The sequence below is a fragment of the Indicator indicator genome, chromosome 1, assembly GCF_027791375.1.
Source record: "Indicator indicator isolate 239-I01 chromosome 1, UM_Iind_1.1, whole genome shotgun sequence".
NCBI lineage: Eukaryota > Metazoa > Chordata > Aves > Piciformes > Indicatoridae > Indicator > Indicator indicator.
The window spans coordinates 105,063,385-105,086,288 of record NC_072010.1 but is presented as its reverse complement, the minus strand read 5'-3'; the positions used below and the strand labels follow the sequence as shown (position 1 = coordinate 105,086,288).

The following is a 22,904-nucleotide window of genomic DNA, read 5'->3' as shown; positions in this document are numbered from 1 at the left end:
TTTGTATAAAATCAGAAAATTATGTTAAGAATAGAAGCAGATTCTGTTTGTAGTAAAGATCAATGCTTCAAGGACCTCTTGAGTAAGGTACTTATTTTATATGGAATACAAAATATTTTGAATATATGCGGAATGATGGATATCCTTTGGGTGTTTACTGGAGTAAGGAAGTCTTGTCTTCATTAGCAATTCATTAATTAGTTTATCTTCTTATCCCAGCCTCTGCAACCATTTCAGAAAAGGCACCTTTTCGTTGTAACAAATTATATGGTGTATCATATTCTAGAATCCTTCCTGCATCCAAAACAAGCACTCTGCAATGCAAAAGCAGTAAGATTACTGAAGAAAAATCAGCTATTTGACCACATTTTCCAGTCCTAATACAGGTATGAAACATCACTGAAACAGGTAACTCATTGGTTTTTAAAGAAAGGAAGTTATAAAAACTTCTATAAAAAAAACATTTGAAAAACATTTTTGCTTAAATAGTAAAAAAGCTACAGTATAGTCACATATACTCCAGAGAAGTAAGTGGTCTTAATAGTAGTTTATACATGAACCTTGGCAGGAAAAATATTAAATTAATTCTGTAATTAGAAAGGGGGAAACAGAACACAGATTATTGATATTTAATTGCTATGAATGCTCAAAGCTTTTGTGATGCTTTTAATTGTACAGATACAAAGATGCTAAGGTAAAAAAAGTGCAAGTCTGAAAACCACTGCATTTAAAGGAAGTAATTTATTTTTAAAATGGCCTACCAAAACTTACATACCTCTCTGAATCCATGACTGTATGTAATCTGTGGGCTATAGTTAATACTGTGCAGTTGTAAAACTCTCTTTTGATGATGGATTGCACCAAGTTATCTGTTTCCATGTCAACAGAAGCTGTTGCCTCATCTAGGACCAGGATTTTTGCCTTTCGTAGCAACGCACGGGCCAAACACACCAGCTGTCTTTGCCCAGCACTGTTAAAAATACATTTTAAGGTCAGGTCAGGCACGTTGGAGCAGGAGAAAATAAAAATAAAACTGAGATTAGTGTGAAGCCTAGCTGTTTTATACTTAGCAATACTTTATACTTCTGAAAAGACTAGGGAAATATGTACACTTTGTTTAGGAAGTTTTGATTTCTTCTTGCTCACCATACGAATAATAATTTGCTCACCATACCAATAATAATTATGGTATGACTCTTAAGCACCTGTGGCCAAATTTTGTACCATAAACCCAGTCTTGCCTTAAACTTTATATTCACATGATAATGAGGATTCTGAATAAGATATATTGTATGCTAAAGCACTTTTAGTAATGTTCATTGTAAAACTTTGGACCTTCCTACATGTTAGCTGTGGTGTATGCCTTCTAGAAACTACCTCTTGAAAATGATCTGTCAAAAATTCAAGTTGATACTCAGTACATTCCACTTAAGACCTGGCTCTTTGCTGCCAAAAGCTTCACTATTTGTCTCCTAGGGTTTAGAGTCTTTTTGTTTTAAGTGCACCCTCCTTACATAACCATGGGTTAATGTTTTACAAGGTTTGCTTTGCCTAAGCAATTAAGGCAAAGGAATAAGCTCTCTGCAGTTCTGCTGTCTTTCCAGTTTGGTGGGTTTGGGGTTTGTTTTATTCTGTTTCAGATTTTGGATTTTTTGTTTGTTTGCTTGTTTATTTTGTTTCTATGTTTTATTTGGGTTTTTGTTGTTGTTTGGGTTTTTTCCTTTTCTGTTTGTTGGGGGGGGGGATGTTGTGGTTTTGTTTGTATTTTTAAATTTAAATAAATGATTGCTTTTCTATCCAAACCTAATTAGGTTGTGCACAGACTGGCCCCCTCCCCCTGCTCCTTTATACCTCCTGATACTTTACCTGAAATTATTCTACCTCCTTGGCTTCTCATGGAGCACAGGCCATAGATTCCTGTTCTGCAGGGTGGGTGTCAAGTGGAGGGGGTCAGGCTCTTTTTCGTGGTTCACAGTGATAAAACAAGGAACAATGGCTTCAAACTTGAACATAGAAGCTTTCACCTCAACATGAGGAGAAACTTCTTTACAGTGAGGGTGATGGAAGACTGGAACAGGAGCCCAGGGAGGTTGTGGGGTCCCCTTCACTGAAGACTTTCAGAACCCACCTGGATGCATTCCTGTGCGGACTACCCTAAGTGATCCTGCTTTGGCGCTGGGGGGTTGGACCTGATGATCTCTTGAGGTCCCTTCCAGCCTCTGATATACTGTGATAATTTATATGGTTGTAACCAATCAGCCACCTCGAAAAGAACTCACACTACCAGAGTAATTCTCCTTAGAATGGTGGGAGAAGTGTCATTTCTATACTGATACTTTCTGAAGCAATTTTCTAGAAGGAACATACAGTTTTACAGTACCAGAAAACAACTGCAGTAGCACTTCCTTGTTTATGTACCTGAGATTTTCACCACCTTCTGAAATCTCATGAAGGAGCTTCTTTGGGAGTGACTGCACAAAATTCTTTAAGTCACACAATTCTAGTACCCTCCACAGTTCAAGGTCAGGGTGTTTTCCAAGTGGATCCAAATTTGACTGCAGTGTCCCAGAAAACAAGACAGGGTCCTAAGTGAGAGCAGAATGTGAGTGCAGAATTCCAACACAAACCTAAAACAGTCTCCATGTACGCTTACCTTAACACAGGAAACTGGGACAAATAATTTTGGAAATTAAGCTTGGCAAGGGAAATTGCAACATTTTGAAGCTGGTGGATAAAAAGACAAAAATCATGTGGGGTCTCAGTGTACTCAGTTCTTTGTTAAGGTGAAATGTAAAGAGCAAAAGATTTCTTATGCAGTCTCTGCTACCAGTTCTACGGCTGAGTAAAAGCTTGCTGAACACCTGGCAACTGCAACACAGGAATTATTACTGTTGTCAACTTTGTGAAGAACTAGATGCCACCTTCCTGAGAAATGTTAAGAAAAAATAGAAAGCTATAATTATACATCAAATATTCTTAATTTCCTACAGGAAAGGTGACATATTCAGCGATAAAACCAAAAGCACTTATTGCATAAAGAAGTACCACTAGCTTCTGTGTGCTCAATACAGCTGGGAATGTCTGGAAAAGGACACATAGCCTACTACATGCCAGAATGCATGCGGGTCACACCCAACACTTACAGCTACAGGAACGAGTGTTCAGTAAATAAGTTTAAACACTTTTTTGGATGCACATGAAAGCTTTTTCATAAAGAGGCAAAATTAACAAGTCAGTACTTGACAGCAAATTATTACCTGCACAGATTTATAAACAGAACTGATGTTTTCAGAGACAGTAAGCAGACACCCTGATTAAGCACAGTCTCGGTGGTTGTGACCCAATAAGTAGACTGTAAAAGGCCAAAAACTTTCAGGGGTGACCTCATTGCTGTCTACAACTACCTGAAGGGAGCTTGTAGCCAGGAGGGGGTTGGTCTCTTCTCCCAGGCAACCAGCACCAGAACAAGAGGACACAGTCTCAAGCTGCACCAGGGGAAGTTTAGGCTCGAGGTGAGGAGAAAGTTCTTCATGGAGAGAGTTGTTAGAGGTTGGAATGTGCTGCCCAGGGAAGTGGTGGAGTCACCATCCCTGGAGGTGTTCAGGAGGGGAATGGATGTGGCACTTGGTGCCGTGGTGTAATAGTCATGAAGTCTTGGGTGACAGGTTGGATTTGATGATCCTTGAGGTCTTTTCCAACCTTACTGATTCTGTGATTCACTGAAAGCTTTGGTATCTTGCCATGCCCTTTTTCTGTCCCGGGCTTTTATCTTCATCCAGTTCCATTCTCTGACCTTATAGAGTTCAACACTCCAGATTCCACCTACTCTCCACAAATTCTAGTCTCCATTTTTCCACCCTTCCAGTTCTAGTTTCCTTGGTCTGATCCCAGCTCTTTAGTTCACTGAACTTCCCTGTACTTCTCTTGAGTTGCTTTGATACAGATCCAATATACTCTATCCATAGTAGATCAGACCTGCAACTGCAGGTGTGTAATGTACAGCTGTCACACACTGCACAGATTTGTAGAGTATTAGCTGCTTGAAACAAGCCAGTTATCTCTAAAACACGTCTCACCTGTGGAATAATGTTGAGATTTTCACGTAGGTCATGGAGTCCAATAGTTGATATATCGATTCCATCAATAATTATTTTGCCTTCAGATCCCTCTAGAACTCTAAACAAGCAATTTGTGAGTGTTGATTTACCAGCTCCTGTTCTTCCAACAATTCCAACCTGAAACAGACAGTTTTCTGATAAATATTATAACTTACTTTCCATGCTACAGATTCTATGTGAAAAAATGACCAGTGAATTCAGTTTCAACTTCCACTTCAAAACTTTAGTTTCTTTCACTCACATCCAATCCCATAGGTGGATAAAACTTTTTAAAACTCACTTCTAGAACACAAGTGGACTCATAATCACAGCTCTCCCTCAGAAGCTGTACATCCTATGCCTGATTCGGTGGGAGTCCTTTCCATTTCCCTTCCCTTTTGTCTAGCACTCCTCAGCTCAAACCAATGACTTTAAACTATGTTTCGCTTGCAGTTCCTTGACCTCAGGCCCAAAACTGATTAGCACTAATCTGGAAGTGTGTTTCTTACATAAATACTCAGCATAGGGGAAAAGATATTTAATTTAAAATTTTAATCTTCCTTAAGACTGCCAGATTCATAAAACATTTCATTTTCTTATAGGAATAAGAAATGCTACATAGTAGGAGAAAATACTTTTTCTTGTCTCATTTGCCTTTAACACTTTAACTACTTAACATGTTCCCTGTCCAAAATCACCTTGCTGGATCTAGTACTGGAGTCTTCTCACACAAAATCTTTTTGAAGCAGAAAGTTGGGAAACCAAACTTTATACCTCTGATTTATGTATTGTATACAGTACCTTCTCTTTACTCTTTGTCTGAAAAGAGACATCATTCAGGGCTAAACCAAGATCCTTCCTGTATTGGGCCTTGTAGTTAAAAAACTCTATTATTCCTTTATCAGGCCACCCCACTGGTGGTCTTTTTGACATTATCCATGGTTCCTGTAATAAAAATCATTGGTATTTTAGAATATGACAGTAAAAATGTTACAAGTTAATATAGGTACAATAAAAATGTTAGGAAAATTATATATATCTTTAAAAATCCCAGTATGTATAAGATGATTTCAAGGCAATTTAAGAGAAAGAGAACTTACATACCTGAACACTGTGCAAAAATATTCCAGCTGGGTTTTTTAGGGTGTCTGGGTTGCTTTGGTTTTGGTGGTTTGTTTGTGGTTTCTGGTTGGTAGGTTGGTTTATTTGCTTTGAGGTTTTTTTTGTTTGTTTGTGTTTTGTTTTTTTTTTAAACATGCACTCAATTTAAAAAATAAACTCAGTTTTACTGGGTAGTTGCTAATAGTCTAAAATCTGTTCCGTAAATTGACAGGAACTGAATTTAATCTGATGCCTAATCTCTCAGATATAAAAAAAATGTATACTTTATGAGAAACATTTTGTTTTAAGAAGTAGAATAGAACAGAAAGATGTGAACAGAAGTGGAAGGATAAAAGAGAATGAAGAAGCAGAAGAGACCCTTTTTTCCAAGAGAGAACAAGGCTCATATGCTCCCATACTTAGCATGGACACTACTTTCAGAAAAGCACAACAACCAAGGCAAATTAGTTTTTAACAAATATTTCTTCAGACATGAGGTGAGTAATAGGTGGGGGTCTGACAGGCCTCTCTTCCTCTCATCAAATGCTCCCCTTGGTTGCACATAGCTTAGAGAGTTTACCTGACCTGTAGATGCATTAGTCTTGCTACAAAATGTATTGCTAAGAAGGATGCCAAGAAATTTACCAATCAAAATCAGACTGCTACGACTATAAATGCAAAGAAAAAGCTACATATTATTCTCAATGTAAAAAAAAAAAATAGAAAGTATTTCATAACAAATTACAACCTGTTACTGTCAGTCACAAATATTAAAGTCAATCTAAGTTATCAATTTTCTATGCAAATAATTTAGAAGAATGCTCACCTCTTTATCCATTTTTGCATATTCACAAACTCTTTCAATTGAAACTGCATTGGTCTCAATTTCGCATGCTTTACGCACCCAAAAATTTAGACTCTGAATTATCTGGGGAAATAGTTGAATCATAGAATGTAAAACTTTGCTAGAATACAACGTGCTGATTTTAAATCTTACCCTAAATGTAATAATCTCCTAAGATGGATGCTTAATCACAGAAGCCAAAAAGTATACAAAAAATGATGACATACTGAACTATCACTTAGAAAATCATTGATCTTAGCACTCCTCTGAGCACTTCTTGTCTGCTTTCAGACTGCCCAATGGCTATTGTAGTTTTCACTAACATAGCAGCTTCAGACATCTGAAACTACCTCTGCATCAACAGAAAATTCACAGTAATTGTACAACATGATGGAAGGAAAAACACATATGGCTCATATTGTAGGTACACTATTGCACTATTCCCTAAGTAAATTAGCAATACAAACAAAGCATTTGTAGTGGAGATGTGTATTTGCTCTACTATGTCTGTCAAATTTGTCATCTTCAAGCACTGGCAATGCTGCTGTAAAGAGAATTGCCATCACACCACGATACCAATTCTGTGGTTAAATATTCCCACTCTTCTACAGGAAAAAAAAAAGTGAGCCAAAAGAATTCCTTGAGCCAACTGTTTTGAGATGCTGCATATAACTAAATAAAGAATATTGTCAATCTTCTATCAAGTAAAGGTGAAAAACTGCAGTACCTGTGACTGTCATCACCAAGTATCTGATAATATAAAAGAAATTGTTTTATCTCTGACTAACAGAAAATGGAACTCTTGTGAGTTTGGGGTGATGTGGATATGCCATAACAGGTAATTTTCTATGTATGTTTTTGTATTCACTAGTGTCTGCCAGCTGTGATTCTGAAGCATTTACCACAGTCAGAATCTGGAGCCCATTAGACTCCTAAGAATCACAACATTCAAGAAACTTGGATGCTTAGTTTGTGCATACATAATACTTAGTATTAATTTTAACTAAGTATATATTTTATCAGTACAGTTAACCTTACTTTAAGACACATTTCAAATGTGGCTCTCACATATTGCTGTTACCAGGACAATGCCAAAATAAATTATTTATTTGTTTGTTAATTAAAGTAAGCATTCTTACATAACATTCGGTAAGTGAACAAGAAACTAAGTATGAAGCATAGTTGTACATGACTAGGATTCTTATTTTGTTTAACAAAACACTTTAAAATAAATTATACCTAGTTTCACTAGTGGGATTTTATATATAGTAATTAAGATTTCATCTAAATTCAAAAGTGGGAAATAATTAACGTGAAGCTTCCCAGAATTCACAGAATTCAAAAGAAAACTGTTCTGCCTATGAGATATAGTTTCACTGATGCCACTGTTTATGGACACCTACTCAACTTCATTGTATGTGTACTTTCTTTTTCATGTGCAATATGGCAGCAGCAAAACAATTACTTACATTTAGAGCATAGGATATGGACAAACCTATTGTAGAGGAACTCACTGTATCTCCAGCTAGTACCACGAACAGTGCAGCAAAGAACACCATTAAATTTCCCAGTAATTCAAGCCTGACAGATAGCCACCTGTAGCAAATCAAGGCAAAGAAAAAAGTGAATTACCTACAAAAATTTTATAGTATAGTGAACATATCATGTAAACATGGGGAAAACATTTTTCACTGTGAGGGTGATGGAACACTGGAGCAGGCTGCCCAGGGGGGGTTTGGAGTCTCCCTCTCTGGAGATATTCTAGACCTGCCTGGATGCGTTCCTATGTGATCTGCTCTGCAGGGGGGTTGGACTAGATGATCTTTCGAGGTCCCTTCCAGCCCTTAGCATTCTGTGATTCTGTGATACTGTTAATACAATGTCTCTTTGAGATCATTATACTAGCAACTTACCCAATTTACAAAAGTGCTAAGTACTTTTGTAAGTACATCTGTAAAATGATTTTTTACAGATGGACTGGGGAAGGAATACGACATACCTAGAACTGATGGTGCCACTGGAAAAAAAAGGCTTTATTTCCTTAAACCAAGATCTGCTTAGTACTTGTAGGTACAGACACCAGGTTATTTCCACATGAACTACTGAAATATAAATCTCATTTGTTCATAAACTTATAAGAAGAAATGTCAGTTAAAACACGCTCATAATCTATTAGTATCTTTTTTCTTGTAATATTGTCATCCCAGACAGCATATACATCTTTTCTAGAAACCTGCTAGTTTTTGCTACATCAAGAAGAAATCATTGTGGTGTTTAGACATCATCTTTGCATTCATTGCAACACAGTGGTGGATAAACTGCTCTTGCCCTTGTCTCGCAGTGGTTTTACTCTGATTAAAGGTAAACAGTTGTGGAATTCTACAGAAGAAGGTCTAAGTCACAGACACAAAACTGCTGTAAAGTACCTGTTTGAGATGACATTGTTGTAGAAGTAAACTAGGTTCTCGTATACAACATCATTATTTTTCCTAATGAATCTCTCTTGGTGGCCAAATGCTCGAATTGTTGATCGCCCTGCAAAGGTCTCACTGAAGTGGGAGATCACGGGAGAATGTGAGGCTCCTGCTAGCCGTCGAATTTGTCGTGAACTTGCGATGTAGTATCGCTAACAAAAGAGTACAGAAAAAAGAAAAGACATTTTATGTTGCTGCAGTTGCTTTTTTATTATTTAAAATAATTGCCATATGTATATCCACATAAGGAACCTGTTAAGTAATTTTTGTAAATTTTGACTACGAAAATTTGAAGTGTTTACACAGAAAAAAGCTACTCACAAATAGTATAGAAAAAACACCCACAGCATCTTTTGGGACACTCCAACATTGTAATGCTGAGAAAACTACAATATATAAATTACTGGCAATGTTAAAGTAAGAGAACTTTATTTCCAAATTCTATACAAAATGTGCTATACCACAGGTGTGTAACAACAAGCTAGCACTTCTAAGTAAACTTTCAAAATAGAATGTCCCCCTTCTTTCCTTTCTGAATCTATTTTACATCTGCTGTATCAGGTTTACTCTTCAACTTTTAAATTTCTCTACAATATACACCCCATTTTTGGGGAGTAACTTCATCAAATTTCTTAGTGGGATTTTTGTCAATAATGTATCCTCTCAAGCATTACAGGAACTGTTCTAATTGCCTTTTAAGAAGCCTGAAGATTTTTAATGAAAGCAATTTCAGATGTTTTCTGTATATATGTTTGGTAGGAGTTTTTCACAGTAAAGAATACTTTAAGCAGTATCCTTGATTAGTAAATTGCAGCAAGGTGGGTGACAGTCTTTCTCCCTAGTAAGAAGAAATAGGGCAAGAAGATATGGCCTCAAGTTACAGCAAGGGACGTTTAGATTGGAAATTAGAAGAAACTTTTTCACTGAAAGGGTTATAAAACACTTGAAAAGGCTGCCCAGAAAGGTGGTTGAATCCTCATCCCTGGAGATGTTAAAAAGATACACAGACATGGTGCTAAGGGACATGATTTAGCACCTAACTTGGCAGAGTTAGATAATGCTTGGACTTGATGATCTTCAAGGCCTTTTCCAACCAAAATGATTCTATGATTCGGACATCTCATCTACATACATGTAGAAATCTTTATAAAAGCTTAATGCACTTACTTGGATAGTAAAATAAAAGTATCCCAAGGGAATAACTACCAGTATGAATAGTGGTAAGGCAGACGTGATAACCAGTATGGTTCCAATAACATCTAGTGTACAGTTTAGCCAAGTGCGTAAGTAGTAATGGAAACGGAAGTCCACTATGAATAAATCCTGTAACAATGCAAAGAATCAAAATTTTAAGAGTAAATTCCACTAAAAACTTCAAGAAAGCATCCTTTAGAAACAGAATCAAACTAAAATATTAGGATCCTGCCTGATTATATGTTAATGAAACATATTTATATATCATTAATATTTAAAATACACATAATAGCTTTGAGACTACTCATGGTAAGTCAAAGAACAGGCTTAGTGTGTGAAGTCAAAAAAAGACAGTTCTTGCTAATTTGCTGCTTAAGAGTATCTAGCTTCTGTAAATCTTATCAGACTTAAAAGGAGGCCAGGAATTCAAATCTTAGCTATTGTAAACTCCTGTTAATAATTCTGGAAGTGTACTGAAATATTACTAATCTCTCACTGTACACAGTAAAGCTTTTTCAAACCCAATTTATAATATGTTGTTACCAAAGACTATGGGGTTGAGTGAAACCTAAATCAACTGATCTTTTAGTGTATTAGCCAATTACTCTTGCATGTATTCTAGAGAACATAGCCATCTGCAGTCACTGTATCTGATGTAAATGGTAATGCGCTGAAATGATCTAGCTCTGGTTAGAGTGGGAGGTATTAAAGTCATAGCAAATAACACTTGTCTGTATATTAGAGGCTCCCACTAAAGCCACAACGCTATAAAAATAGAAAATAACATTCACTTTAAGTCTTTATGACTCTAAGAATGTGAATTTATTATATTAGAATGTTTTGACAGTAATATTTGATTCTGATATGCAATATACTATTGAAGGAAGACATATAAATATAAACTCATGGCACTGTAGGAATGGTCCGAGGAAAGGGCTGACGATGATCTTGGATAGTGTCTATCCAACTTCTACTAATAACATGTTTTGATATATTTTTTAAGAAAATAGCTTGAGACAGTTCTTCAAGGTTTTATGCATTAAAATAGCTTTATATTGCTAGATATTGCATTCACTTATTTTGATATCCTTAATTTTTCAATGATATTAAATGGAATTAAATCTGCAGTCATGTTTCATTTTCATAAAATGGAAAATATGCAAGAGATTTCCTTTTACCTTTGTGAATCTATTGATGATCTGACCAACTGGGTTAGTTTGAAAATACTGAAGAGGAAGGTGCAATACGTTATCTAACAGCTGATGATGCAATGCCCGAGAAGCAGACAGGGATCCCCTGGTAAGCACATAAGCACCACAGCAAACGAGAAGACCTTGTGAATGGATAAATTAAAAGACAATATGAATGGCTGGGGAAGGACAAAAAAGCTGGAGCTTGTTTTTGCTGCTGTTTCCCACACAGTGAGCAACCTGACAGTCATGCTTCATTTTTAGTTTTACAAATGTACATACTGATATTTTGTTGCTACATCTTACTACTTCATAAGTATGTTTTACTGGAAATAAGTCCGTCATGCTACTGTGCCACTATACATCAACAATGATTTCCTTCTTCAATGGATGCCAACAGAACTTCATTAGGTTACACATGGACTGTCCAAGATTTCACAGAAGTATAATAAAGCATGTCTATATATCTCCTCCCTTCTCTTCCCCAGGTTAAACTATTATATTGCTTTGCATACAATTCTGTTTATTTCTTCACTAATACACATTCAGGCAGATAAAAATTGGCAAATGGTGAGAAAATAGTAATTAACGCTTGTGCTTGCCTTGTATGAATCCCAGAAGGCCATAGATGGCAAGTTTATAGTTTTGTGATTGTTTCCATTCTGTAAAATCACTAACTTTTGCCGTTTCTGTAGTCCAGGTGCTAAGCCACAGATTTTGTCCAATGGCTAGTGTGTTTTGTCCTACATAAGCAGCTATGGTTAGCCACATCCAGTGCCAGTTGAAAGCTTGGAGATATTTCAAAATAACTGATATTTTAATCTAAATGTATATATAAATAAAATATATGTTAAAAAAATTTATATACTCTTGAAATCATTATCATTGTTGAAGGCAAATACACATTATATAATGGGAACTGGATACACTGAATTCAGAATAAATCCAAAGAATTTCTTAATTAAATATTATAACATAGGATTATAACATAATATGAAAACATTACATTAAAAATCTTACTACACATGTAGATTATGCAAAACAAATAAAAACAAAACACAGAACAATCAAACAAACAAGAATGCAATTCTTGGGCAGTAGGAAACAAATCTTACTCTATTCATCAGTAGGACTAGAAACTTCATCACTGATGGTCTAGGCTACTGGAACCAAGGAAATTGGTGTTAGCAGAAGAAAGGTACCATCCTTGTTGTGGATGACAACTAGTGGGGCCAAATTCATCTAGGCCACTTGGAAGGCAGAACTTGCAGGAGCAGCAAAATGACAGATTCTTGGATTTTATTACTGGGCCTGGAGTAAAACGCGCTCTAGTCGACACAAACTCATCTCTCTCTTCTGCAACTTACCATTTTTCAAATGCTTATTTCTACCATACTGCTAAGAAACTCATACCTTCTTCCTCCCTCCATCCCCCGTTCTTATTTTAATTAAACCATAGCTTTCCAGGAACTTTTGACCTTCTCTACACTCTGTTTCACTTTTCTTCCCCTTCTCCCTATTGCTTGGCAGATTTTTTTTTTTAATGTAGACTACAGAAAGCGTCCTTCTAACATAATACAATACTGCAGCCGTATTACCATACAAAACAGACTGGACCTAGATGTAATATGGAAATACAGCCAGCAGCAGATCACTGAAATAGAAAATCTCAGACTACACACTTAACATTTGGTAAAAGAGGTCAGGCAACATTAATAAGAAATGGAAAACTGCAGCTGCAAAATAATACATTTTAATAAAACCGAATGTAAAAGCTTCTTCTATTAGTGATACTTACACCACCAGTGGCAACTTTTTCTTTATGGTTAGTGAGTATTTTCCACTGATCAAAGGAAGAACTGCAAACAAGAAACACTTTCAAATCTTCCTGTGAATCATTATACAAAGAATGTATCCATTCATTCCTAACAAAAACCAGATACTATAAAATGCTGTTATTTTTTCATATAGAGACATGAACTGTCATCAGCTGTTCTATTTTTGTTGTTAGAATAATGTTGCAATCAGAAGACACCACTAGGCGTGGCTTTTTAATTTCTTGTGTAATTGTGTGTAGATAAAACTAAGCTTGCCCTGCATAGGTGTCAGCTGGAGATACAAGACCACCCATTTTTGAGACATGTAAGTATGGTGCAGCTTGGATCTTAGGCCATGTCTGGGGCAGGTTTAGGGCCTGATACTTGACACATCCAATTCTACTACTTCTGAACCAGGGTGATTAAGCTTAAGTTTCCTGCATTGTCTGAACTTGCTAAACTGAATCTCTTCTAGTTCATCTTTGTACTATATTCTAACACTTTAGATACAGCACTACAGTGCTTTATGAATTCATGTAAGAGGTCATTCAACTATTTTTAATTTAGAGAAGTTTTCTTAAAGATGGAAAAAAACAAATCAATGTTGCAAGGAAAAAACAAAAAGCATAAACAACTTGTTAGCACACCAAGAAATCAAACTTCTGCCAGGGACTAACTGTGGATACATCCACGTCAGTGACTTCAGCTGGTAATTTTGAAAGATCCTTTCATTCCTGCTTAATGTACTTTGCTTTATGCTATGAATCAGCCTATGAACTGGACCTCTTGAACTCATGATGCACATTAACTGGATTCCTTTTGTATAAAGTGAAACCAGAAGATGACCTCCAGATCATGGTCTCCAGCCAACTGCTAATGGGCATTCTGGATTAATTCATGTTTACACAGTGAAGCACACTGGCACAGCCTTCAGCAGTTAGGGTTGTTCTAGCATTGCATTGGTTAAGCAATGGCTTATTATTTTTACTTATTTAACACTTACTCCTTATGTTTCAGCAGTTCTCTTTGTTGCAGACTCCCTCCCAGTTGGCCTTCTCGTTTTGAAGAATTCACTGTAACAAAAGAGATAGAAAAATCTTTTCCATATTATACCATGAGTAGACAGATACAGTACAGGAAGCTTGAAATAAAAAAGGAGGACAACATGATGAATTGGGATACTTTAAATTATGAACTCCATAAGTCCACCTAGTCTTGGGACAGACATACTCATGATCAAATGCTAGAATTGTGGCAGCAGATAAATCTCTCCCATGAGCCTAGAGTCTCTTTGGAATTCCATTCTTGCTTAGTGAAAGTTCCTGCTTAGTGAAAATCCCTGCAAAAATTAACATTATTTTTTATCTCAAAGTATCAGTGCAACATGGCTGAAACACTGAGCTTGATGTTCTTTATGTGTTAATGAAAGGAGTCTGCACTCTTTTTCTTCTAGGAATGGATGGTTTTCTTCTTTTTAATTTTTTATGTTATTTTTGTCAGCAGATCTGCTAAGACAAAGATGTGCTTTATACATCCATCTATCCTGCTGAATGTATCTCTGCTGTACCATTTTGTATCACAACATGCTGCATGCTGTTTCTTCTCCTCACTGCTTTGATTCCCCTTCCCTCTCTTTATTACCCTTGATGAATAATATGTTTCATATAGCTACCTCACACTTTTATCCCAATGCAGCTAACTCAGAACTGACCACCAAAACCTCTTCCAGATTTGCTGTTCTGTCGTTCTTCTCCTCTCCATGAAAGCCCAGAAAATATTTGAGAGTGCTGGGTCCAGTATAGGGCTTGAATTAGTAAATCGACCAGATTGAGCATTGTACTTAGTACAAGCTCAGTTTAGAGTTTTTTTTTTTTCTGACTGGAAAACAGCATTATAAATATCTGCAGTCACTTATCTGTTATACGACTTTTCTATGTCATGTGGAGAGATTCTTTCTCTCCATATTATATAATTAATCTTCTCACAGATTGAATAACTCAGTTGTTTACAGAAGTAAATTCAGTCACAACTTGTGTGAATGATTTGTAAGCATGTGTCATTAAGGTACTATTTGGTATTTGTCTGTTTATGCAGTTTACTTGTTGGTTGGAAGTATTTCATAAGAGTACTAAAAGCTTCTTTTTTTCCCCTACAAATGAATCATATGGTCCTACTACTTCTGCTGTGTTCCATGATTACAGCAGTCTAATGTAATGGAAATGGGAAGAATCCAATAAAAGATACTACAAGAGTTATTTGAAATGTCCACATGTTATTTCATGGATGATAAATCCTCAGCAAAATGAGGTAATTAATATGGTATGTAAAAGGAGAAAACAGCTGCATAAGGCAGCTTCATCATACATTCATTAGTTTGTACTCAAGACATTAAAGTCTGAGTTTTTTTCAGTTTATAACCCATAATTCTATACCAAAGCATAGATAGGAATGCTCTACGTTTTCCAGCAATTAATCTATTCATTTCCAGGAAGAAAAGGAGGAATATTTCAAGAAGACTCAATGCAAAGAAAAAGTACTTAGCAAATACAGTATACAAATTTTCTCACCTTCCATTGGTGTTGCCTTTTCACTTGCACGCTCTGTACCAAAGACTTGAATAAGATCTGCAAAATTAGCTCCCTTTGAAATAAGATCTTGGTAGGTCCCCATTTGACTTATTCTACCCTCTTCCATTACTATTATAAGGTCAGTGTGAGGCAGGAACATCAGGTTATGGGTCACCAATATACGAGTCTGAAACACAATGTTTTCTATTTTACCATCTAAATACAAAGTATATAATAAACGTAGACATTATATTATGAAAGCTGGAATGACAGAATTTTTCTGGGATTTTGCTCATTTGTCTATTTTTATTATTTATTTCCTACTTTACTATATTACTCTTTTAATTAATGATTAAAATATCAAACTTTATGCTTATTGCCACTTGCTATTACTTGTAACTAACTGTTTCTTAATGTGTATCTTCTGCTCAGGAATAGTTTAGGTCACATTGTAAAGAGAAGAGGTACGTACTCTAGCTTTTATAATACCACATTGTTTAGATACTAAAATCTGCTTGCAAGTCTACCATTACTTGCTTCTGCCAGATATTGTAACCTATGGAACAGGTAAGTTCAGAAAAGGAAGAAGGGAGAGAAGGAAAGTGAAAGACATTTACTTTGTAATAACATATCCATAATAGTAAGGAAGAAGCTGGGGGAATGTCACAACGGAACACCTAAGACAACAAATGTCACCAGCACCAAAAATCTCACTAGTTCTTTTTGTGTGATATTAGCCAGTCTTTGCTCTCATGATGATTCAGTACGTTTTTTACAGATGCTAGACTGGAGCTAACGAACCTTCCTAGTAAAGTTCAACAAGTCACTTTTGACACATACATGGTGCGGCCACAGGTCACAGTAGCCCAGATCCATAGAACAGAATGCAGGCTGTTGCATCAGAGAGTCTGAACAGCACAATTTTGTTTTAGGTAGTCCTGTAAGGAATAGGGAGCTGGACTTGACAATCCTTATGGATCCCTTCCAACTTGAGATACCCTGTGATTCATGTGTTTCGCAGGCATCAGCTAGCAGGAATAACCTGTACTAATTCATAACATTGACAAGAGAATTTTACAAGCCATCTTACCTTCCCACGTGATTTTTTTTTCAGTGGGAGAATCTATTTATCTTGATTCCACTTTCTCCTAGGAATTTCTTTGTTCAACAAGAAGCCTGCCTTTCTATCATCTTTACTGGCTGGAACCTATTTACTGCAGTGAGGCAAGAGTGACCATAAAGGGCTCCACCCTGTCTTCTATATGCAGATTACAGCACTCCTCAAAAACTGCCATTAAAGAAGAAACAAGCAAATACATGAATCTTTCTGAAGTCATGCCAGTCCTCTTTTTTTTTTTTTTTTTTTTGGTCTGGGCTATGCCTATCCAATAGGCTTCAAACAATCAGATGCACTTTTTATTTAGCCTCTTTGTTCATAATAAATTTCATGAACACACTAGGTAAGAAATGAGCTTTTGCAGAATGACTGGGACTTTCTCTGTGCTTGTTGTATTGTACAAGCAGTTCATCCTCAAACTGAAAGGAAGCCACCCTACTTTACCTTGCTTTTTAGGAGGCCTGAAGGGCCAATTAGCTTCTCAAAAAGATGTTTCCCAACATGTACATCTACAGCAGAGAGAGGGTCATCCAGAAGATACAAGTCAGCATTACTGTACACAGCTCTAGCAAGATTCACTCTCTGTTTCTGCCCTCCACTTAAGTTGACACCCTAAGAAAAGACAAAATAATTCATATTTAAATATGAAATACTAAAGAAGACCAGTGCATCACACTCAGTCTTGTCATTATTTATTTCAGGTAATAAAAGTAAATTTTATACTAGATATGAAAATAGAGAAGAAAGATTTGGATTTTCAAGTAATTAAAGCAAAGTCTGGACTACGTTGATTAAATTACCAGGAAAGATACTTTGAAAAATTAAAAAATAATTTTTATTAACAGTCATACAGGCATTATACAACATAGAAGAAACCCAAGCTTCTGCATAGGAAAAAGCCATTTTAAAAAATAGTAAGAGTTCAGAACTTGAACCAGGTGAAGTTCAAAATAAGTCAGTCAAGAAAGGAGATAGGCTAGATGGGCTACTTGGCTTAGCACTGATTTGTCATCACTGTAAATGGTCAAATATGTAAACCCATACAAGCCACAACTTAACTTATTGCATAATTTCTGACACCTCCAATTCTCACCCTTTCGCCAATCTCTGTTTGGTCTCCATTCAGTAACTGATCCAAATCTGGCAGTAAAGCACAAGACTCTAGAACAAGTTCATAGTACGTCCTGTTTAGATTTGCACCAAAGAGGATGTTTTCCTGTAAACTGCCATTTTGAATCCAAGCCTCCTGAGAAACGTATGCTACTGAACCCTGAAAAGAATTGGACACAAGTATTTTTACTTGGACTTTCTGAAGATTAAAAAAGAGCACTTTGAAACTCCAGCTTCACCTAAAAGTAACCAGTAATTACTTCCAAAACTTTAGCATTAAACTGTTCCAATTTTGACTAGGGTAACAGAACTAATCTGTGGAATATTCCTGTGTAGCGGCTTGCTTGTAATTGTTATAAGAGCACATCGAACAAAACTGACAGAGCTGGGGGACACATTGAGCAAAGTCTTTCAGAAAAAGATCTCAGTGACAGATGGGCATCCATTGCAGGATTTATATACAAAAAAATGGTTCTGTATTAGGTACATATTAAAATAGAATTTGACTGTATTTATACATACCATGCTGTGAAATGTGTCAGCCATTAGAAATTAAAGTTACAGAACAGGAATGGTAACTGCAAATCTCTGTGAATTTTACAATAAATTGATAGTATAGATACACTTGTTGGGTATATGCCTTCCTTATTAGATTTGACACAGCTGATCTTTTTGCCATTAATTAATACTCTTAGATTCAGACCACCTCAACTACATATTCTTCCCTCATTCCCCAACAGTGACAGGATACATTTCCACGGGAGTGGATTCTTGTTAAACACTTATTTTCAAGGCTGAAACGTTTTTTTAAAGTTGCCACATCCACTTGCAACCAGATTAACCACTATTGTGCTTATCCGTTAATATTTATTGGCTCAAGCACTGTAGTCTGTCATCAGAGGTTAATTTCCCCCATATCTATAACACGTAAACTTCCCTAAACTCTTTTCTGTGATGGGAATGTTCATGGTTCAATATGACTACAGGACAAGCTAGGTTTCCTATCACTAGGAGAGCTACTACCTTAATTCCAGGTCTGTCTAAAGTTCACCTTTTCCCTCTGTTTCCATATTCTCTGTTTTCTTCACACATAATCTGTTGCAAGAAAAATTACCATCTTCCACAAAAATGTATAACTCTGTAAGTGGATCTTGTCTGTACAGCTTTTCAAAACCAGCAACCATTAGATGCTTAGGCTCAATTGTGATTTAAACACTCAAGATTTTTGCACCAAAATATATAGCTTATATTAAAAAAAAAAAACAGTTTTGATGTCACTTTGGTTGAAAACAAAGATACTGTTTTTCACTGTTACACTGTAAAAAAAGGATCACTGTGCTATACTTTTCTCTGATGCTTTAAGAAGGTGGAGCTACCCTTGCCGTTTTTTCTACAATCGCAAGTAGTTGAGGAGGAAAAACTGTACTTTAAAAGCAGTTATGCTTAACATAGGTATTTAGACATGGGTGGGGAAGGGGACACAGACAATCTTACTCTTCTCTGAACTGTTCCTTCAAGTTTCTCCATTTCTCCAAGAACAGCAGAAAGAAAAGATGACTTTCCAGATCCAACCTGTCCCACAACAGCAACTAAAGAGCCTTCAGGAATGCTGACATTCAAGCTGGAAATATTGAAGACACATTAGTTATCTACTTTGTAAATACTCCATCATGTATGAGTTGTGGTCACTGTAAGAAATAAATATTCTGTTTTATCCTCAGAATGGTGAGAAGTTAGTACTGCGATTTGCACATCTTTTGATTGTGTATCATACAGAAACTTGCAATAATGACTTGGCATGGGTTGAGTTGAGTCTGTTGCTGATATTCAAAATCATGTTGCCAAATAAAAGTGTTGGCTGGAGCAAAGTATCGTGAGCCTTGAAGTTCAGGCTTCCATGAGAGGCTTCCCATTCTGCTTGTTGTTCACAGTTTCCAATTTTGGGGTGTTGCTTTTTCCTGTTGGGCTGGTTGCTGCATGCTTGGGTGGGGGGAATCTGTTTTATCAATGGCTTCTGTTGCTGCTTTTGCTACAGCAACTGTATAGTGTATGATCTCAGTGAACTCATTAACTCAACCCAGAGGGGGTTATTGTGATGGTTATTTGTGTTACTTTCCCTCCCATCTGTGTGGGGATAGGAGAACTTGTGAGAGGAGGCTGTGTTAACCCAGGACAGGCCATTTTTGTCATTCCTACATGCAACTCAAAAAGTGGGGTGTCCTTACCAAGACATTCTTTTCAGGAAGGAGACAAAAGGGTTGAGAAAGCAAGAAGTGAGATAACAACAGAATTCAGTTATGGCTTGTTAAGAGAGTTTTATCTAAGTTTTTTTCCTGTGGTATGTTCGCTAAGTTGATGCATTTGCTTTCTGGGGGTGGTTGGGGCCCATGTGCACTTGTACTGGAACAGGGTGGAGCTCCAGAGCATCTGCAGCGAGAAGCCTTCGGTCTACCACAAGGCAATCTCATTTTGGGTCAGAATAGACAGTCAATGATGTATGATGTACAATGTATGTTGTCTGATGTTAATTGCTGCTGGGAGTGATGTAGATGGTACAGAATAAGAGGTGGATAATGTCATGGTTTGAGTTTAATCTGGTGATGTGTATATCAAATAGGTTCTTCATTCCATTCCAGAACTTGGTTAACACATTTCCTTACTAATCCTCCAGTATGTTCATTGTGTAGCAGTTTAAAGATAGCTGAATTTACACCTAAGAAATACTTTGTTGTTCTGACTAAAATAAAAAAGAAGGGAGTTCTCAGGCATGAGAAATCACTGTGAGAAAAGCAGTCTTTTTGTTTGCTTGTTCTTTCCAAAGAAAGACACAGCCCACTTTGAGTATACAATGTAAGGTTGAACTCAATAGAAAATACCACCGTTAAAAAAGGGCATTTTGCAAGTTAATGAACCCCAAAATACAAGTCAGGGAAAACTGATAGTGAAGTTAAATCTCCTTTGTGCAAACTGAAAGAAGAGATGGTAGGAAAGGAGTGATGAAAGAGTGACAGAAGAGTGACAGAGGACTGAAGATGGAATGAAGGAGTAGCGCTGACTTCCCAGAGCAGTTATACAGTACTCTGTTGGGGAATATGTACTTGGTTCCTCTTGGAGCATCAGTGCTTTACAAAGTACACTGATCATACAGGATACTCCGGAAACAATAACTTATGTTCCTTTTGATATGTAACATCACAAACTAGCCTGAATCAGACTACATTACTCTGAACAAAGCCTCTAGACATCACATTTTGCCGAAGCATCTCATAAATATAAGTAAAAAATATCTTACTTTTTCAGGACTGGAAGGCCATTTTTTTCCCAGCAGAAAGAAGCACCAATAAACCCCATAGCATGACCTGTTGCAGTAAAGAAAAGAGAAGAAAGGGTTGCTAATCCACCCCCTCAACTGAGTTTCTTAATGATTATCCCATGACTCATGACCAATTAAAAATTAATAACTACTGCTTACTTCCACTGTAATTTGTATTGACATCCTCAGGGTTAAGATCCTCAGCACACAAAAAATCCTCTAAACGGCTCAGAGAAACTTTAGTCTGCAAGAGGAACACATACACACACATACATGTATATATACTATTTATAACATGGTTATGCTCCCTATATTTTAAAATAGTTTAAAAGTTATAGATATTATGGAAAGACATACTCCTTGTCTTATTTGAAGATAGACAAAAAGTGTTTAGGCATTTAGAAAATTATTTTCCTTAAAGTACTAAACAATTTAAAGTCATAAATAAGCTTTTTTTTTTCCTGAGGATCTACTGATTAGTTATTATAAAATAACAGAGCATGCTTGACATAATCAAAATTAGAAGGTACAGTTAATCCTTGAATGTCTGGTTCCTCTGACTCATTTTACTTTCATTATGTGGTGAAAACACTTTACTTTTTCCGAACACAGTAGCTCTCTCTTCATATAATATAGAAAGTTATTTTACTGTGCATGCACCATGAGATCACCATTACTTTGCTGTGACAAAGTGAGATGAACTTGTGCTAATTTTTAAGCTAGTAGAAGTAAATCTTAGGAAAAGACAACGTTTTGATCCTGCAGTACATTAACCACAAAATGAATTTAAATGAGATGAGTATCTGCTTACTGTGGTCCCCTTCCTTAGAGAAAGCTGAGTTGTGTACAAGCGATGACAGAGTACATTTATGAGAAGCTCATACAATATACCCATAAGAGAGCTTTAAAAGCTAGAAGTTCCCTACTCATATGGTGTACAAATAGGACTGAAGGTTGCTGATACAGTATCCATAGCAGCTTACTCCTTTTTTCTCTACTTCCTTTTTTGGTGACAAAAACAGTCCACAATGTGACTCTGCTACTTGGTAACAAGAGCTCCAATATATACCAATGGCTGAGTCAGTTAAACGTGCAGCCTGAATTGTTTGAGAGGGTGAGAGCTGAAGTTGAGTCTTGTCTACTGAAGGAAGAAAAGCAACGAAGAGAAAACTCAGTCCAAATTAGGTGCGCTACCCAATTTTCCTTCTACTTTAAGACAGAGATCCTTTAAACAGCCTTCATATTTCCCGTTCTATAAAAGCATGTGCAGTATCACCTCAATAAAATGTAACCTGAAATAATGAAATGAATCATTCCTAGAAACAGATGAAACATTACAGAGTATAAACATCAGCCTTTTTAGCACTTGCTCATAACATATTTACCTGAGCTACAGCAGAGATTACGGATGGTAAATCAAACAAAGGCAGTCGCAAAATGTTAAATAAAGAAATAGATGTAAAAACTTTAGTTGCTGTTAAAACATTCTCTTTGTCCAGAAGAAAGAAGATTCCAAATGTAGCCAATGAGACCTTTTAAATAAAAAAATGAAAAATGTATATACAGAAGAAAAATCACATCATAACTAAAATTTATAAACAGAAACCATTTGTTTGCATTTGGAAAGTGTAGAATCTCATTTCTGCTCATGCATAAAGAGGGCCCCTGTAACTGCTGCAGATGGAAATTACTGCATAGCTGCAACAACACTGTAAGTTTAATGAGTAAAAAACATGACTAACAGAACCAGATGCATATCAAACTATATGAAATAACTTTTCCATCTCAGTAAATTATTTCTTCATTTCAAAAATACTAAACCATGACATCTCAAGAAATTAAGTTTTTCCTTCTTCTTGCTATTGCTATGATATTGCACATAAAATAGAATTATTTACTGAAGTTATTTTTATTTTGACCCCTTGGAATTTTTTTTACAAATCTAGTCAGCAGTCATCAGACAATATGCTTTTACACAGCACATACTAAAGCCTTTAGAATCATCCAGAAAAACTTAAACAACCTGTTTTATGGGGTTTCCTCTGCCTTTTAGTGATTTTAGTAGTTCTATTAAACTAGT

At 36.3% G+C, this 22,904-nt stretch overlaps 1 protein-coding gene across 1 annotated transcript in view; it reads right to left on the bottom strand.

Moving 5' to 3' along the window:
- Nucleotides 1-202: 202 nt before the first annotated feature.
- LOC128981152 (ATP-binding cassette sub-family C member 2-like) overlaps nt 203-22,904 on the bottom strand; it is a 36,674-nt gene continuing 13,972 nt past the window's right edge. Inside the window, exons 8-27 of the mRNA XM_054399826.1 lie at nt 22,210-22,356; nt 20,984-21,068; nt 20,804-20,870; nt 19,006-19,132; nt 17,495-17,671; nt 16,846-17,013; nt 15,285-15,471; nt 13,721-13,790; nt 12,699-12,759; nt 11,503-11,722; nt 10,889-11,043; nt 9,684-9,839; nt 8,469-8,668; nt 7,512-7,638; nt 6,025-6,126; nt 4,899-5,042; nt 4,077-4,235; nt 2,419-2,585; nt 776-970; nt 203-314 (exon numbers count right to left, since the gene is read on the bottom strand). Coding sequence (XP_054255801.1) covers nt 203-314; nt 776-970; nt 2,419-2,585; nt 4,077-4,235; nt 4,899-5,042; nt 6,025-6,126; nt 7,512-7,638; nt 8,469-8,668; nt 9,684-9,839; nt 10,889-11,043; nt 11,503-11,722; nt 12,699-12,759; nt 13,721-13,790; nt 15,285-15,471; nt 16,846-17,013; nt 17,495-17,671; nt 19,006-19,132; nt 20,804-20,870; nt 20,984-21,068; nt 22,210-22,356 — 2,826 coding nt within the window. The remainder of the gene's footprint in view (nt 315-775; nt 971-2,418; nt 2,586-4,076; nt 4,236-4,898; nt 5,043-6,024; nt 6,127-7,511; nt 7,639-8,468; nt 8,669-9,683; nt 9,840-10,888; nt 11,044-11,502; nt 11,723-12,698; nt 12,760-13,720; nt 13,791-15,284; nt 15,472-16,845; nt 17,014-17,494; nt 17,672-19,005; nt 19,133-20,803; nt 20,871-20,983; nt 21,069-22,209; nt 22,357-22,904) is intronic.